This window comes from Eumetopias jubatus, unplaced genomic scaffold (assembly GCF_037043125.1).
Source record: "Eumetopias jubatus isolate StellerSeaLion01/CBP00866 unplaced genomic scaffold, mEumJub1_p1.0 scaffold_27, whole genome shotgun sequence".
Lineage (NCBI taxonomy): Eukaryota > Metazoa > Chordata > Mammalia > Carnivora > Otariidae > Eumetopias > Eumetopias jubatus.
The window spans coordinates 1,954,767-1,968,990 of NW_028274833.1; the positions used below are offsets into that span (position 1 = coordinate 1,954,767).

A 14,224-nucleotide genomic window follows, 5' to 3' on the forward strand; every position below is an offset into this window, starting at 1 on the left:
TAAGTCATTAAGGTTGGGAACTTGGAAGATAGAGTTAGTCGACTGCCCACCTTGCTTCTCGTGCGTGTTTGTCAGGTCTGCAGATTCTCCTTTTAGAATGAGGCTTTCCTCTCCTGTGGTGTGTTGCTGTTGGTATTCATATATGTTTTTCTACCTTTTTACATTAATATTATTTACAGGGATACACACACACTGTAAGCTATAAAATTTCATTATTTTAAGCTCCTTGAGGTGGGAAGTAATCTCTTCATGAAATACTACTTTGGTGCCCACCGTAGGGTAAGGGTTTGCTAAACACTTACTGAGCGATATTGAACCTAATTTAATTGGTTAACCTAATTATTTTAATGCACATTTAAAATGGATGATCTGGAAAAACCATTGTTTCTTTGGTCAGGTAAACTTTCCTTAGTATATTACTGTATTTTCAGAAACTAGTCATGTTGTAGTTTTTAGAAACTTGTTACTTTTCAAAAAAGTAACTTTTGTTGCTTTGTCCATAATATGAAATTCTGTTTATTTTGCCTATACTGCTACAAAGAATAATTAGGCCATAAGGGGTAGCTTCTTAAACTGAATAAATAGTTTTTTTTCCCTTACCTTGCATTTTGGATGTGGAGGAAGAAGAGAAGAACCGAAAGGTGCTGGGGTGTAATGATTCTAACCTTATGCCATTGAACTCTTTCCCCTCCTACTGTCAACCTAAAATATGATAGATACGCCAGACCTAAAAGAAGAGTTCTTTAGTCAGCTAATTTTGGGAAATGTTGACACTTCTATCACTGCAGCTCTGGTGGAGATCCACTCTGTGACAGCATGCCAAGGGATTGAGACCTTCTCTAAAGAAGTCTGTTGAATGCTGTTCAACCCAGTGTTTCCCAGTTGGCAATGAAATACTTGGACTCCTGCTTTTTTTTCCTGGGCAAAACCCTTTATTGTTCCATAGAATCAGCATGTTTTAAAATATATTTCAGGATATGCTGGTATGTAGAAAGTAGTTTTGAAGATTAGTTTCAAATAAAGGCAAAGAAAATCACCATTAAAATTTTCTGCAGGGAGTCTGCTTCTCCCTCTGACCCAACCCCCTCTCATGCTCGCTCGTGCACTCTCTCTCTCTCTCATTCTCTCTCTCAAATAAATAAATAAAATCTTTAAAAAAATTTTTTTCTGACAGGCTCTCTGTTCTGTTATAGGAACGTTGAGGCTACATCATTATTCTAAGCCACTTTGAAGTACCTATTTTTTATTCTGCTTTATTATATGTGTTGATAGATGGGTGGGATAGTTTTGTTCTTTGCTTTTCAGTAGCTTACTTTCTAAGACCTACGTTTTCTTAATTGTGAAAGTGATTTGAAGGAATCAGCATTATGTAAACATGATCCTGAAAGGGAAGTCATGAAACTATAATACTTCTTGACTGATTAATTAATTAATTAATTAATTTTTTAAAAAAGATTTTATTTATTTGACAGAGAGAGAAACAGCGAGAGAGGGAACACAAGCAGGGGGAGAGGGAGAGGGAGAAGCAGGCTTCCCGCGGAGCAGGGAGCCCGATGCGGGGCTCGATCCCAGGACCCCGGGATCGTGACCTGAGCCGAAGGCAGACGCCTAACGACTGAGCCACACAGGCGCCCCACTTCTTGTTTAATTTAGCTCAGTATTTTCACAATCATGCTGACTCGAGTGCCCTGATTTAAAAATTGCTGTTGTAACATTTACAAGAAACACGAAGGACAGCTCTTAGAGAAACAAAAGTAGAGGAATGAAACATTTGAATATATCTCCTCCTACCATTTTGATGTTCTTTATCATTGATCCTTTGATAAACACATTAAATAACCAAGTAGGCTGACTCAAGAAATACCTAAGGTACCCTTTGGAAAATGAACCAAAACCTTTTCTCTTTATGGTGAATATGATGCCAGTTTTGAGTCTGAGTGGAAGTCTAAGAGATTGATTTTACTGATTTCAAAAACTGCTTGGTTGAAATATTAATGTGATGGTGTATTTTGGATATTGCAGTTTATTACGAAGATCTGAATTGTGTGATACTATGTGAAAATAAGATTGCTTGAAAACTATAATTAAAATTTTTTTTACTTTGAGTTAATTTTATATTTACAGAAAAGTTGTAAAAACTGTTGCGTTTTTCGTCTGTCAAAAGAGTGAGAACATGAATTTTAAAAAGTTATTTTATCTTGTAGTATCGAGGCTAATAGTCGAGTTATGGAATTGGATCCTAACGACGGATCATTAAGAGTGCATTATTCAGATCGGTTGTTGATTCTTCTTAGAGAAGTTCGTCAGCTCTCTGCACTTGGCTTTGTTATTCCTGCCAAAATACAGCAAGTTGCAAACATTGCACAGAAGTTCTGCAAGCAAGCAATTATTCTTAAACAAGTATGACATTATATTTTTGAATATATGACTGTTCTGAGTTCATTACATTACAATATTTTAAGGGGTTCGTCTTCTAAATTTGAGTTTTTTAGGCTAACAGAATAGCACAAGTCTTTGGAAATTAAGGTTTGCTAAATGACTACATTACAAAATTTGCTTTGCAAATCTATATAGGAATTCATTAATTTGTGATATGATTGTTATTGTTCATTCTAAAAGCATTTTGTTATTTCTCCTTTTTTCCTTTTTCTTTCGTGTTGTATGCATGGATCTTCAAGGACCTTCTAGTCAAAGGGCCCTCTGTCCTTTGCTTGCCTTCGAGGGGCAGATTCTTAGAGAATTACCAGGCTGATGGGCTGGTCACTATTTTTCGCCATTTCACGGGTCTGGCTGTTTACCATTTTGCCATCATGTCATTTTTCTATTTAGAACCAACTATTATGGCCACATTGTCTGTCTCCTTAGGGCAGAACACAAGGCCCTTCTTAATCATGCTCTGACGAACCTAACCAGCTATGGCTTCCACTCCCTACGCTCTGAATGTGTCTCCATGCACAGATCTCTGTCCCCTCTTATTAGAAAACTCAAAGTCGTCCTTTAATTCCCCACTCATAAGTCATTTCTTGTGTGTCTTTCTTTAGTTGATTGTTCCCTATTCTGTATGCAGTGTGCACATCACTCTTGAACGCTTTATGGAGTATTGGATTTTTTTCATCTTTTCTTTTCACTTGATTAATAGATCGTGGTGAGCAGGAATAGTATCTTAGAGGCAGGGGCAGTGTCTTGTGTATCTCGGTCTCTCATTTATTCTTTCAGCAAAGATTCCTTGAGCACCTGCACTGTCAAGCACAGCGTAGTGGGGATATAAAAATGAATATACTGCTATCATATTCTGGCACGGGGTTCTCCGCCTTGGCACTGTTGACATTTTGGACCAGTTTTTCCTGGGGACTGTCCTGTGCGTTGTAGGATGTTTAGCAGCATCCCTGGCCAGTAGCACCTGTCTGCTCCTGACAATCAGAAGTATCTCCAGTCGTTGCCAAATGTCCCCGTAGGTGCAAATCAGCCATGGTTGAGAACCACTGGTCTAGCAGCGAGAGCAAAGTAAACATTGAGTTCTCATTAAATATCAGGGCTTCTGGAAGATAGATTATTTATGTTATTTCCATTCAGCCCCCCACCCCCTATTTTTCAGTGATCTAATTGGGGATCAGATTCGTAACATAGCTTTTCTGATGCCACACAGCTAATAAGTTATGTAGCTAGGGTTTGATACCAAATCTGACCCCAAAGCCCATATTTATTCCATTATAGTTATATACTGGTGACAGATATTTGAAAAATTGGTAAAATATTTAATTTATTATGAGTATTTTATTAGAGATTTTTGTAAGTGCTATGAAAGCATAGAGGTGGGAATTTTCAGTTATTTGCTGGGTGAGGGTAGAGGGAGTATCAGCTAAATCCTTCCAGGGGAATGCTGTTTGGTGTGAGACTGGAAGGGTATATGTATATTGTCTCAGGAGCACAAAGAGGAGGGTAGGTGAGCATTTCACATAGAGGGACTGCATCCTTAAAAGCAGAGAGGCTCACTTTTGTATCCTCTGTATTTAGTGTGATGCAATAGGAACTCAAACGGTGAAGGAATGACCATATAGTATTTGTCTTTCCCCAGGGAAATCTATTTACGTAAACCTTTACTGATGAGCAGGTATGCAGCTGGCGTAGGGAGGGCGAAGTAGGAGTTGGTTAGATTGTAGTGCGGCCAGATTGCTGTAAGGGTATGTATTCTTTTGCTTCTAGTTTTTCTGATTAGGCTTCTTCTTGGACTACTGTTGTGCTGCAAAATAGTACAGTGGATGTTCTCCACCAAATAAGCAGATTTTCATATGTACTAGTGGAAAGAAGAGGACTCTATAAAATCAGTTAGGATTTTTTTTTTTTCCTGAGCGAGAGAGAGATGGGTGGGAGGGGCAGAGGGAGAGGGAGAGGGAGGATCTGAATTAGGCTCCACACCCAGCACCTGAGCCTGCTGTGGAGCTCCATCTCACGACCCTGAGACTGTGACTTGAGCTGGAATGAAGAGTGGGATGCTAAGCCGACTGAGACACCCAGGCGCCCCCATGAGGACATATTTTTTAAGCACATACTCTGGGCTAAGAATTTTGTGAGATTACAAAGATTACAAAGATACAAAGATTAAAAGACGGTCTTTGTAAACTCCTTAGACTCACGCCATGGTGTCCACTTGATCCACTTCCCTGAACTTCTCCTTTTCCTCTGACAGAGTTGACAGTGGTCTCTTTTGTTCATCACGGTACCTTGTAGCTACTTCTGTTCTTTGATTCACTGATTAATTCACGTAACACTGAGCGCCTTCTCTTGCTAGACACTGTTCCTGAAGCTGTCATTCTAATTTGGGAGGTGGCAAACACACAGGGAGGTAGTTTTAGGTAGTGGTGAGTACTCTGAAGAAAAAGAAAACACAGGGAAGATACAGAGTGGTCAGGGTAGGCCCTGGTGAAGGCTATAACATCGAGAAGAGGAGCGACAGAGTGGCAGCAGAACCACACAGGCGTCTGGGGGAAGACGTGTGTGCAGGGAGCAGATGCCATGCCGAGTTCCTGAGGCAAGACTCGGTGGCTTAGAGACGCAGCAGGGAGGCCCGCATGGCTGCCCTGCACTGAAGGTTTGTGGTGTGGCTGACGGCCAGTCGATGTGAGATGTTGGTGCTGGGGGAGGGCCGTGGGTCTTGGATTTGGATTTTATTCCTGACTGTATTGGGAAGCCATTGGGAGATTTTAGGTAACAGTTTTGGGATTTTGGATTTTATTCTCAAATGCACTGCGGAGTCATTGGAAGTTTTTGAGTGGGCACAGGTATGGTATGATTTCTGTTTAAGGAAGGACCATTCTGGCTTCTTTGAATGCTTTGAGAAGACAGTAGGAAGCCATGACTGGAAACAGGCACTGGTCTTGTCAAGAGACGAGGCTGCTTGGACTGGTGTGGGACCCATGGAGGCGGGCGACATGGCTGGGTTTAATACATGTTTAAGAGTGTAGTCAGTAGACACCATTGATGTGGGATGTGAAAGAAAAGTGAAGGACGACTCAAAGTTGTTTTGGTCTGAGAAATAAATAAATTACGTGTTATGTACTGAGAAAGGAAGGAGCAGGTTTGGAGAGTTGTAAGAATGAAGGGTTCAGTTTTTAGCATGCTTTACTGGTTTCCTCTGTATTTCCCTTGATATTGTGAACTTCTTGATTGCAGGGACTGGGTTTTATGGTCTTTGTTTAATCAGCCCCGGGACATGATTTGGCAAATTATAGGAACTCAACACATAATTGTTGACTGCGTATATTAATACATGCATAATGCTATATTAGAGATGAAAAATATTTTTTTAATCTTAGCATGAGAAGAGTTAATATTTCCACTCAATTAAAAATGAAAACAAATGAAAAATTAAGTGTTATTTATTATTGATTATTGCTAATTGGACTTTTACTTTGTAGGTGGCACATTTTTACAATTCTGTTGATCAACAAATGATTCAAAGTCAGAGACCAATGATGCTACAGTCTGCGTTAGCATTTGAACAGATAATTAAGGTAAATGGACTTTCTGTGTTGTTAGAATTAGAATTTACATGTGAGGTGCTCCTTTTTTTGGTTTTTTAGTATACCCTTCCACTTAACATTGATCTAAGGCTTTGTTTTGTTTCCCAATGACTTCCTTCACTCTTAACAAGTAACGTTTTTCCAACTGTAGATTTGAATGGTTACAGTGTTTCACATTGTAGGTGCTGAGTTTGATCGTTTGATTTCATATTTATAGTATACAGTTGTTGTGCTATTATATTTACTTATTCACTGAAGTGTGAGGTCCTTATATACCAGAGTCTTAAGTGCTTTTCCATCATCTCCTGATTTTATAATTTGATATTCATTTTTTTGTCTGTGTGGTATATCTAACCCATTCGGCATTAGAAAAACCTACAATAGTTTTTAAACTGTTACTATGTGACTGGTGGCTTTTTGAAATCTACATTTTTAGTCTTAAACATAAAATTTAAAAAAAAATTAGAAGAGGAATATACCCTTTTCTTCTTGTTTTATTTAAAGTGGATTGCTAGTTGTGATCTTCCTTAAGACTACCCCCAGGTTCTGTGATTTTCTAGGAGGACTGATAGGACTCAGGGTATAGTTGCCCCCACAGCTAATTTATTATCTGTCCCAGCAAGAGGATGCAGCGCATAGTCAGCTCAGGGAAAGGTACATGAGGGTGAGGTCCTGGGGAAATCAGGCGCAAGCTCTCAAGAGTCCCTCCCAGTGGAGTCACACAGGGCATTCTTCACCACCCCTCCTCCAACTCCCCCCCCCCCAGCAACAAGCTGTAATAAGTGTGAAGTGGTGTCTTCCTGGGAAGACCATTAGCGACTCGGTGCCCAGGCGTTTACTGGGAACTAGACATGGAGGCATCTTCTACCTAACATGTACTAAAATCCCAGGTTCCCAAGAGGGGATCTCAACATGGTGTTCAGTGTAAACCATGTTGTTTCGGTGCAGTGAGCCGGTGGTAAACGTGAGCGGGGCCGGGGAGGTGTGCTCCTAGGTGCCAGCTGAGGGTCTGTCTTGGAAGCAGGCCTTTGGAGGGAGAGCGTGCAGACCTGCTCCGCTGACTTTGTTCCGCACACTGGATCTCAGGCTGAACATTTACTACAAGGCACATAACTCATAAATTTTATTAAAAACATGTTTTTTATTGCCAAAGCTCAATATGACTTTATAATGGAAAGTAAAAAAAAAAAAAAAACACTGACAGAAAAAAATTGTTTTAAAATTGTACCACCAAGGGATGGCCATTGTTAATAGTCTGGTATATATCCTTTAAACTTTTTCTCTGGGCGTATTTACAAGTGTACTTTTGGAAATGGGGTAAGATTTTATTTTTCACCTAATAGATAATGTTTAATTATATACCTTTAGAACTTTTTCTTCTCTAATCAGTATATTCAAAGTAGCATCTGTTGATATTTCTATGAGAAATTGAGTTGTGAGAAGTAAATAATTGCATTTAGCATCTGTTAAATGAGACTGAAGAGTAGATAGAAACTAAGAAGGACAAAGAACATGGAGGTTTTTTCTGATCCCCTGGCCGCTCACTGGATTGGAGAGCAGGGCCTCTAGTTTAACTAACTTCATAATCTCTAGTAATACAGCAGGAAGTCGTGTGTGGTAATTACTAGGCAAATGCTTTTTCAGCTGTTCCACAGAGGATTCTGTTGGATTTATTATCCTTGTTAGTTTCATTCATTTTTCAGCTATTGATTGAGGGTCTCCTGCATCCAGCCCTAGTTTTTAGTATTTGTCCTAAGTGTGTAGTATCCTCTACACTCACATGGGGTTGTAGTTTTTGCTTCAGTCATCAAATAGGATTTAAGAAATTCATGAGAAGAAGGACAGTTTATTTTCCTCATCCCCGTGTTTTCCTTTGCTTTTTGAAGTTCTGAGAGGACCGCCTTTGGCCAGGCTTTAAGAGCGGGTTTGCTGGAGACAAATTCTCCTGGTTTTCCTTTTCTGAGAATGTTTTTATTCCCCCTCTTTCCTGAAGGATGTTTTACCAGGTACAAAATTCATGGTTGGCAGGTCCTTCAGCACTTGAAGAATGTGGTTCCATGTGTTCCTGGCTGTGTGGTCTTAGCTGGGGATTCACTGCGGGTTGAGTTGGTGGGTCCCTTCTGTGTAGCACATTGTTTCTCTCTGAAAAAGTGAACTGTAGCGTGAGGACTGGATGAGTGTGTGTGCTCGGTGTTCTGCTGGGCCCTGCAGATACCATGCCGATGATGGTGAAGCATGGCCTTGTGCTGCCTCTGACGAGGGGAGCAGGAGCTCAGTGTCCCCTCTGGCCTCGCCGGCAGCTCGCAGTGCCCTGTCGCCCCTCAGTTCCTTCCTGAACCCTGTAAATATGGCTGCGAGGAAGCACGGGGCTAGCTCGCGGCTCTGTTGCAGCAGAGTGGGGGCGGCGGGGGGAGGCCCCACTGGCTCTTCAGCCCCACCAGCGTTACCTTGGCAGGGGACTTGGAGCACGGCCTGCTTTGGACAAGGGATGGATGGAAGGTTGGCTCTCTGCAGAGCGGTGGTTTTTCTATCCATGTTTGGCCAGAGTAGGGCAGGTTTGCTAAAAATGTTGTCTTTTGTTAGGCCACTGTTTTCCTAGTCCACTGGCTAGAGAGAACAGGCTTCTTCTGGAGCTGTGTGTGTGCGCGCGCGCGTGTGTGTGTGTGTGTGTGTGTGTGTGTGTGTGTGTGTGTGTTCATTCCTGGAGGTAGCTCCAGGGTGGAGGCTTGTCCCCTGGCCCGTCCTGCATATTTGGGAGACAGTAAAGAAGCGTGCGGCTGTGTTTGCTCAGTTCCCCAGGCCTCCAGGTTGTCTGTCTTCCTCGGCTCCTTCTGTGTGTGTGTGTGTGTGTAGTGTCATCTAGGGTTGTTTCGCTATAAGAGGAGAACTTGGAAAGGATGGAGCTATTCAATTTTGCTAGACTGCCTTACCATTTATAAAAAGGAAAAATTACTATATGCTTTTTTATTGCAGATCAGTGTTAGGGATAACTGGACTTAAGATGTCTGTGGAGTCTTTAGGAAAAGAGAAATGCATTTAAATGCTAAATGATGTTTGTTGTACTTTAGAATTCAAAAGCAGGAAGTGGGGGAAAGTCACAGATTACTTGGGATAATCCTAAAGAATTAGAAGGCTACATCCAAAAACTCCAAAATGCTGCTCAGCGACTTGCCACTGAAAATAGAAAACTGAGAAAATGGCACACTACGTTTTGTGAGAAGGTATGTTTTATAGTGTTGGATAGGCTATGACTAGTATTATTTAAGTGACAATTGGGATATGATCTTAAATACTTTTTATTTGGAAGTCTAATTACCTAACAGACTTAAAGTTGCAGAAATAGTATAAAGTTCACACTTACCATTCGACTTCCTCTGTTGTTAGCAACTTGTATCACCATAGTGCGTTTATCAAAACTGGGGAAGACGGGTTTGAATTTTCCAGCTTCCTCGCCCATGTCCTTTTCAGGATCCTACCTTGCATTGAGTCCCGGACGCTCTGCAGGCCCCTCCTCCTCAGGCTTTCCTTTGTTTCATGACCTGGATATTGGTAGTTGTTTATGGACTGCCTCTCCATGTTTTCTCATCAGATTGGGGTGATGCAGTTTTGACAGAAATCCAATGGTGTTGCTGTTTTGTCTTTGTGGGGGCGTCAGTCAGGTCTTCGTGTGTCTTATTATAGGTTGAGTTAATTTGATCACTTGGTTAAGGTGCTGTCAGGTTTTTCCACTGAAAAGTTACTGTTTTTCCAGGGATAATTTGAGACTATTATGCTTTAATTTTTAACAGGTGGTAGTTCTTATGAATATAGATCTGCTTCGGCAGCAACAGCGTTGGAAAGATGGATTACAAGCATTGAGAACTGGCTTAGCCAGTGTAGAAGCTCAGGTGAAGTATGCTTTACTTGGTGTCTACACTTCGAATATCACCTTTTCAGAATGTGAATCTGTAAATTGATGAAAAATCTTTAATGAATTCCTAATTTAGAATTCTGCTGAATTACATGCAAAGACCACAAACTGGCAATAAATAAAAAAGGAGTTTCCATGTGTCTTATGAAATGTCAAATTTCTCCGTGCAGACTCTGTATTTTCTCTGACTTGGTGCTTAAATTTTATCATTCCTTAGTTTGCTTTTAGGTGATCGTGACATCCATAGAACACAAAGCTGAGTTTAGGCAGAAGCCTGATAATTGAAATAGCTCTTTCAGTATGTTTTCCCTTTTTTTGGGTAAAATTTCAGTTCTGTGCACATCTTGATAGGAGATGATGTATATGAGAGTGGTTAGCACAGGGCCTGCTGCATGGTCGGTGGTACTGGGATCTTAGCTGAGTATGAGTTTGGTGTCCCGCACAAGTACATGCATTTCTCAGTTCCTCAGATCTTGAAGAAAAAACAAAAAGTATTAGGATCAAGTTATTTATGGTTATATGGATGCAAAAGAGTGTATAAACTGTCCTGAGCATCCTTATATTTTAAATTTATCATTTTCTTAAAAATGTGCAATGGAGTATTTAGGGAGTGGAAAGGGCAGAGGAGCTGTACTTGATGGGAATTTTAGAAAGAGGACCAAGTTCATAAAATAAACCAGCTTCTGTTACTGTATTTTTTTTTAGCATCATAAAATACAGTCCACATGTAAAATCCATTTGGCATTAATTCGATGTTTCAAGTTTTGCCGAGCTTTAGTGTAGTGTCGAGGAGCCTGGAGACGTCCGTGTCTGATCCGCGAGCTGCTCCGCCACACGTAGCAGCCACGGAGTTGCGTGCTGGAAGACGTTGAGAATGAGGGGTTTGGTTTTGGTTTTTGCTTATAATTTTATTTTGTGATATAAACTTTAAATGGAAACCGCCTTCTACTACCTGTTTTTTAAGTAAAAGCTGTGACTAACCCGTGTCAGGGGTTCCAGGCGAGTGACATGTGTGCATGGAAGCAGCACTGGAACCACCAGCTGTACAAAGCCCTGGAGCATCAGTACCAGATGGGCCTGGAGGCCCTCAGTGAGAACCTGCCGGAGATCAGCGTGGACCTGACCTACAAGTAAGAGGGGAGGCCTGGGTTCATTCACAGTCTGCGGTTTTCTGATACCTCTACTTTAAAGTTATTTACTTGTTTTTAGACAGGGATGGTTACAGTTCAGGCCTCCTTTTGAAGAAATCCGGGCTAAATATTACAGAGAAATGAAGAGGTTCATCGGCATTCCCAATCAGTTTAAGGGAGTGGGTGAGGCCGGCGATGAGTCTATTTTTTCTGTTATGATTGATAGAAATGCAAGTGGATTTTTGACTATTTTCAGCAAAGCTGAAGATCTATTTAGGAGATTATCAGCTGTTTTACAGCAACATAAGGTATGGAACATGTAGTTTTCTGTTATTATAACATTTCATCTGGTTGGTTGAATTAGTACTAAGTGTGCAATCTACAGCTTATCTTGTGTGTCATAATATAAAAATGGCAAGGCAGAGAGTCAAGAGTTGAGGATTCTTACACAACCTACATTTATACCATAGATGAGAAAAAAGTTATACTAAGATTTTTTTTGTCTTTGACTATTTGAAAATTGAGAAACTAGTTGTTGCATCAACATGGAATGGGACAGGATTCTGTCATGTCAATTTTAATTCCTCTTAGGAAAATATATCCTTTTCTTTGGTTGGGGAGCAAAGCTTGGAGTGAGGCAACGTCATTAAGATGATGTAACTTTTGACTTTTGTTTGAGTGAATCCTACCAGCCCTCCAGAGATACTCCCCAGCTGCATTCCTTGGTCATTCACCGTTTGTGTTGCTCCGGAGATCGATGACTGAGAATTCAGCCAGTTTCTTAACTGCCTTTGTGATGCTTCTTCTATAGTTTAGGTTTCTAGAATTGACTGGATCTGGATACTTTCAGATTTGGAGTGTTGCCTTTGCCAAACTGAGTCAGATTTGAGAAGAGAATCTTAAAAAAACGGTTTTTGCGATCTCTTAAGAAAAGTTTTATGATGACAGTACTTTTTTATATTAAATAGTTTTTTTCCTCTGTTCATTCTTTAGGCTCTGCAGTAATGGCTTTATTTGCATACTTAAGTTAAAATTTACATGAATACCTTACATTTGTCCGTTTTTAACAGTGTTAATAGTTGGACCCTAAGCTTTTAAATGTTAATACATTAGTACTGTTTCTTTACTAGTAATGTTTTTCATTCTTTAAATAGGAATGGATCGTAATTGGGCAAGTTGATATGGAAGCTCTAGTGGAAAAGCATCTTTCTACTGTCCATGATTGGGAGAGAAATTTTAAAGCACTGAAAATAAAAGGGAAAGAAGTAGAGCGACTTCCAAGGTATTGGAAGTTAGAGTCGTATTTATGTACCGTAGCAGTTTCCGCCACGAGACGGGAAGGGTACTCCTCCCTTGGTGGTGTCGAAGTCCGGTCACCTTCTTACCTCTTTTAAAGCTCAGCTATGGCACTTGAGTATCATCAGAGTTGGACGTTGCTGAGACTAAAGAAAGTTTTCTCTAGAGGTTCTGCTGGCTGGGACCTAGCTGGATAGAGTAGACTGGGGGAGAGGCTTGTACACAGACTTGGCACGTGGCTCACACATCTGACTCCGGTTTTGTGTTGCTCTGCTTCCTTTCGGTATATGCCCTGGCAGTCCCCCAACACGGTGCTGCATCTGGGTGTTGCCCTTAACTGTGCAGGAGGCCCTCTGCGGGGCACGTCCTACCCAGCTGCTCAAGAAGTTAGCTCTCCCATCATGTTAGTTACTATTAATTGTTATTATTAGTACCAGGTGGGATAGTCTGTTCAATCCATTTTATTTTTTTATTTTTTTTTAAGATTTTATTTATTTATTTGACAGAGAGAGCCACAGTGAGAGAGGGAACACCAGCAGGGGGAGTGGGAGAGGGAGAAGCAGGCTTCCCGCAGAGCAGGGAGCCCCATGCGGGGCCCAATCCCAGGACCCTGGGCTCATGACCTGAGCCGAAGGCAGACGCTCACTGACTGAGCCACCCAGGCGCCCCTTGAACTAGAATTTTGACAGCTAGAAATGAGAATTGAAGGTTCAAGCAGAGATTTCCAGGAGAGGGATTTATATGCTGAAAATAAGAATTTGGTTAATTGAGAATTTGATGAATAAATGTTTTATTAGGAACTAGAGGGGATGTTCCTGAAAAGGGGTAATTAGGGAACAGATTTGGGAGAGTTTTCCATTCTAAGATAGGGAATTTGGATTTCCTTCATATTAGAGTGGTTAGCTATTGAAGATTTCTAGACAAAACTGTTGTCAGTACCTGTACATTAGGGATGTTAATCTGGAACTTATGAGTTGTATGGTGGAAGAAATAGATCACGGAGGAAGAGAGGTTAGTCTGTCATCACCCAGAAGACCGCAATAATTAACTGAATTAAGTTGTTGGTACTCAAAATGGGGAGGAGGAAATACTATGAAATATTGTCAAATACCTTGAGGTATTATGAGGTCTTATCTTTGGGGAAGATGAGGGATGAGCAATGGAGAAGGGATTAATGACTTGTGAGTTTGAGCTGAGATGATTTAGATAATGCTATGCCATTAATATGGGTTTGTAATGTTTGTGTTTGAGGTTTCTCTTCTCTGTCGGGTACTCTCTGAATCCAGGCTTGCTCATTCTGTTTGCCTGCTCACAGACCTCTGCTGTTGTCAGTACAATTTGTCTGTTCTTCAGTGTAGACAGCTTTCCTAGTTTGCCCGCCAAAGCTAAATAAAACAAAAAGAATGCCTGTCCTTCATTCCTTTTTTCCAGTTTGCTATTTCTTGCTAATAAATTAACATGAGTTCATGTAAGCTCAAATACGCATTTACACACACACAGATAGTAATTCATGGGGACTTCTTAGAAATATGCTATGAGATTAGAAAAGTGATATTTTCATGTTGTATTTTGGATGCAATAGGAAGGATATGGTTTTGGGCTAGGCTGTCTAGGGCCATGCCATCCTATCTACGGCTGAAGGGACCCTCATTTTCATGTTACCAATATTTTTGAGTGAAAGGTAAATTCAGTCTGTCCACAGGATTCTGTAGTCCATGGGTACAATTCTGCTGCACTTAGACCACTTTATGTTAATTCATTAGCAAACTATGGTATAATTAATTTCTCAGGTTTACTAAAACCATCTCTTCTTATCAGGTATTAGAAATCTTGACATTTTATGTGTCACAGTTTCAATAATTATATAA

General features: G+C 40.6%; 1 protein-coding gene across 1 annotated transcript in view; it reads left to right on the forward strand.

Annotated features, from left to right (window-relative positions):
• The window catches only part of LOC148162022 (cytoplasmic dynein 2 heavy chain 1-like), a 111,287-nt gene that overhangs the window by 14,443 nt on the left and 82,620 nt on the right, over positions 1-14,224 (forward strand). Inside the window, 7 exon segments of the mRNA XM_088020463.1 lie at positions 2,205-2,400; positions 5,916-6,011; positions 9,089-9,241; positions 9,809-9,907; positions 10,921-11,060; positions 11,140-11,368; positions 12,215-12,342. Coding sequence (XP_087876589.1) covers positions 2,205-2,400; positions 5,916-6,011; positions 9,089-9,241; positions 9,809-9,907; positions 10,921-11,060; positions 11,140-11,368; positions 12,215-12,342 — 1,041 coding nt within the window.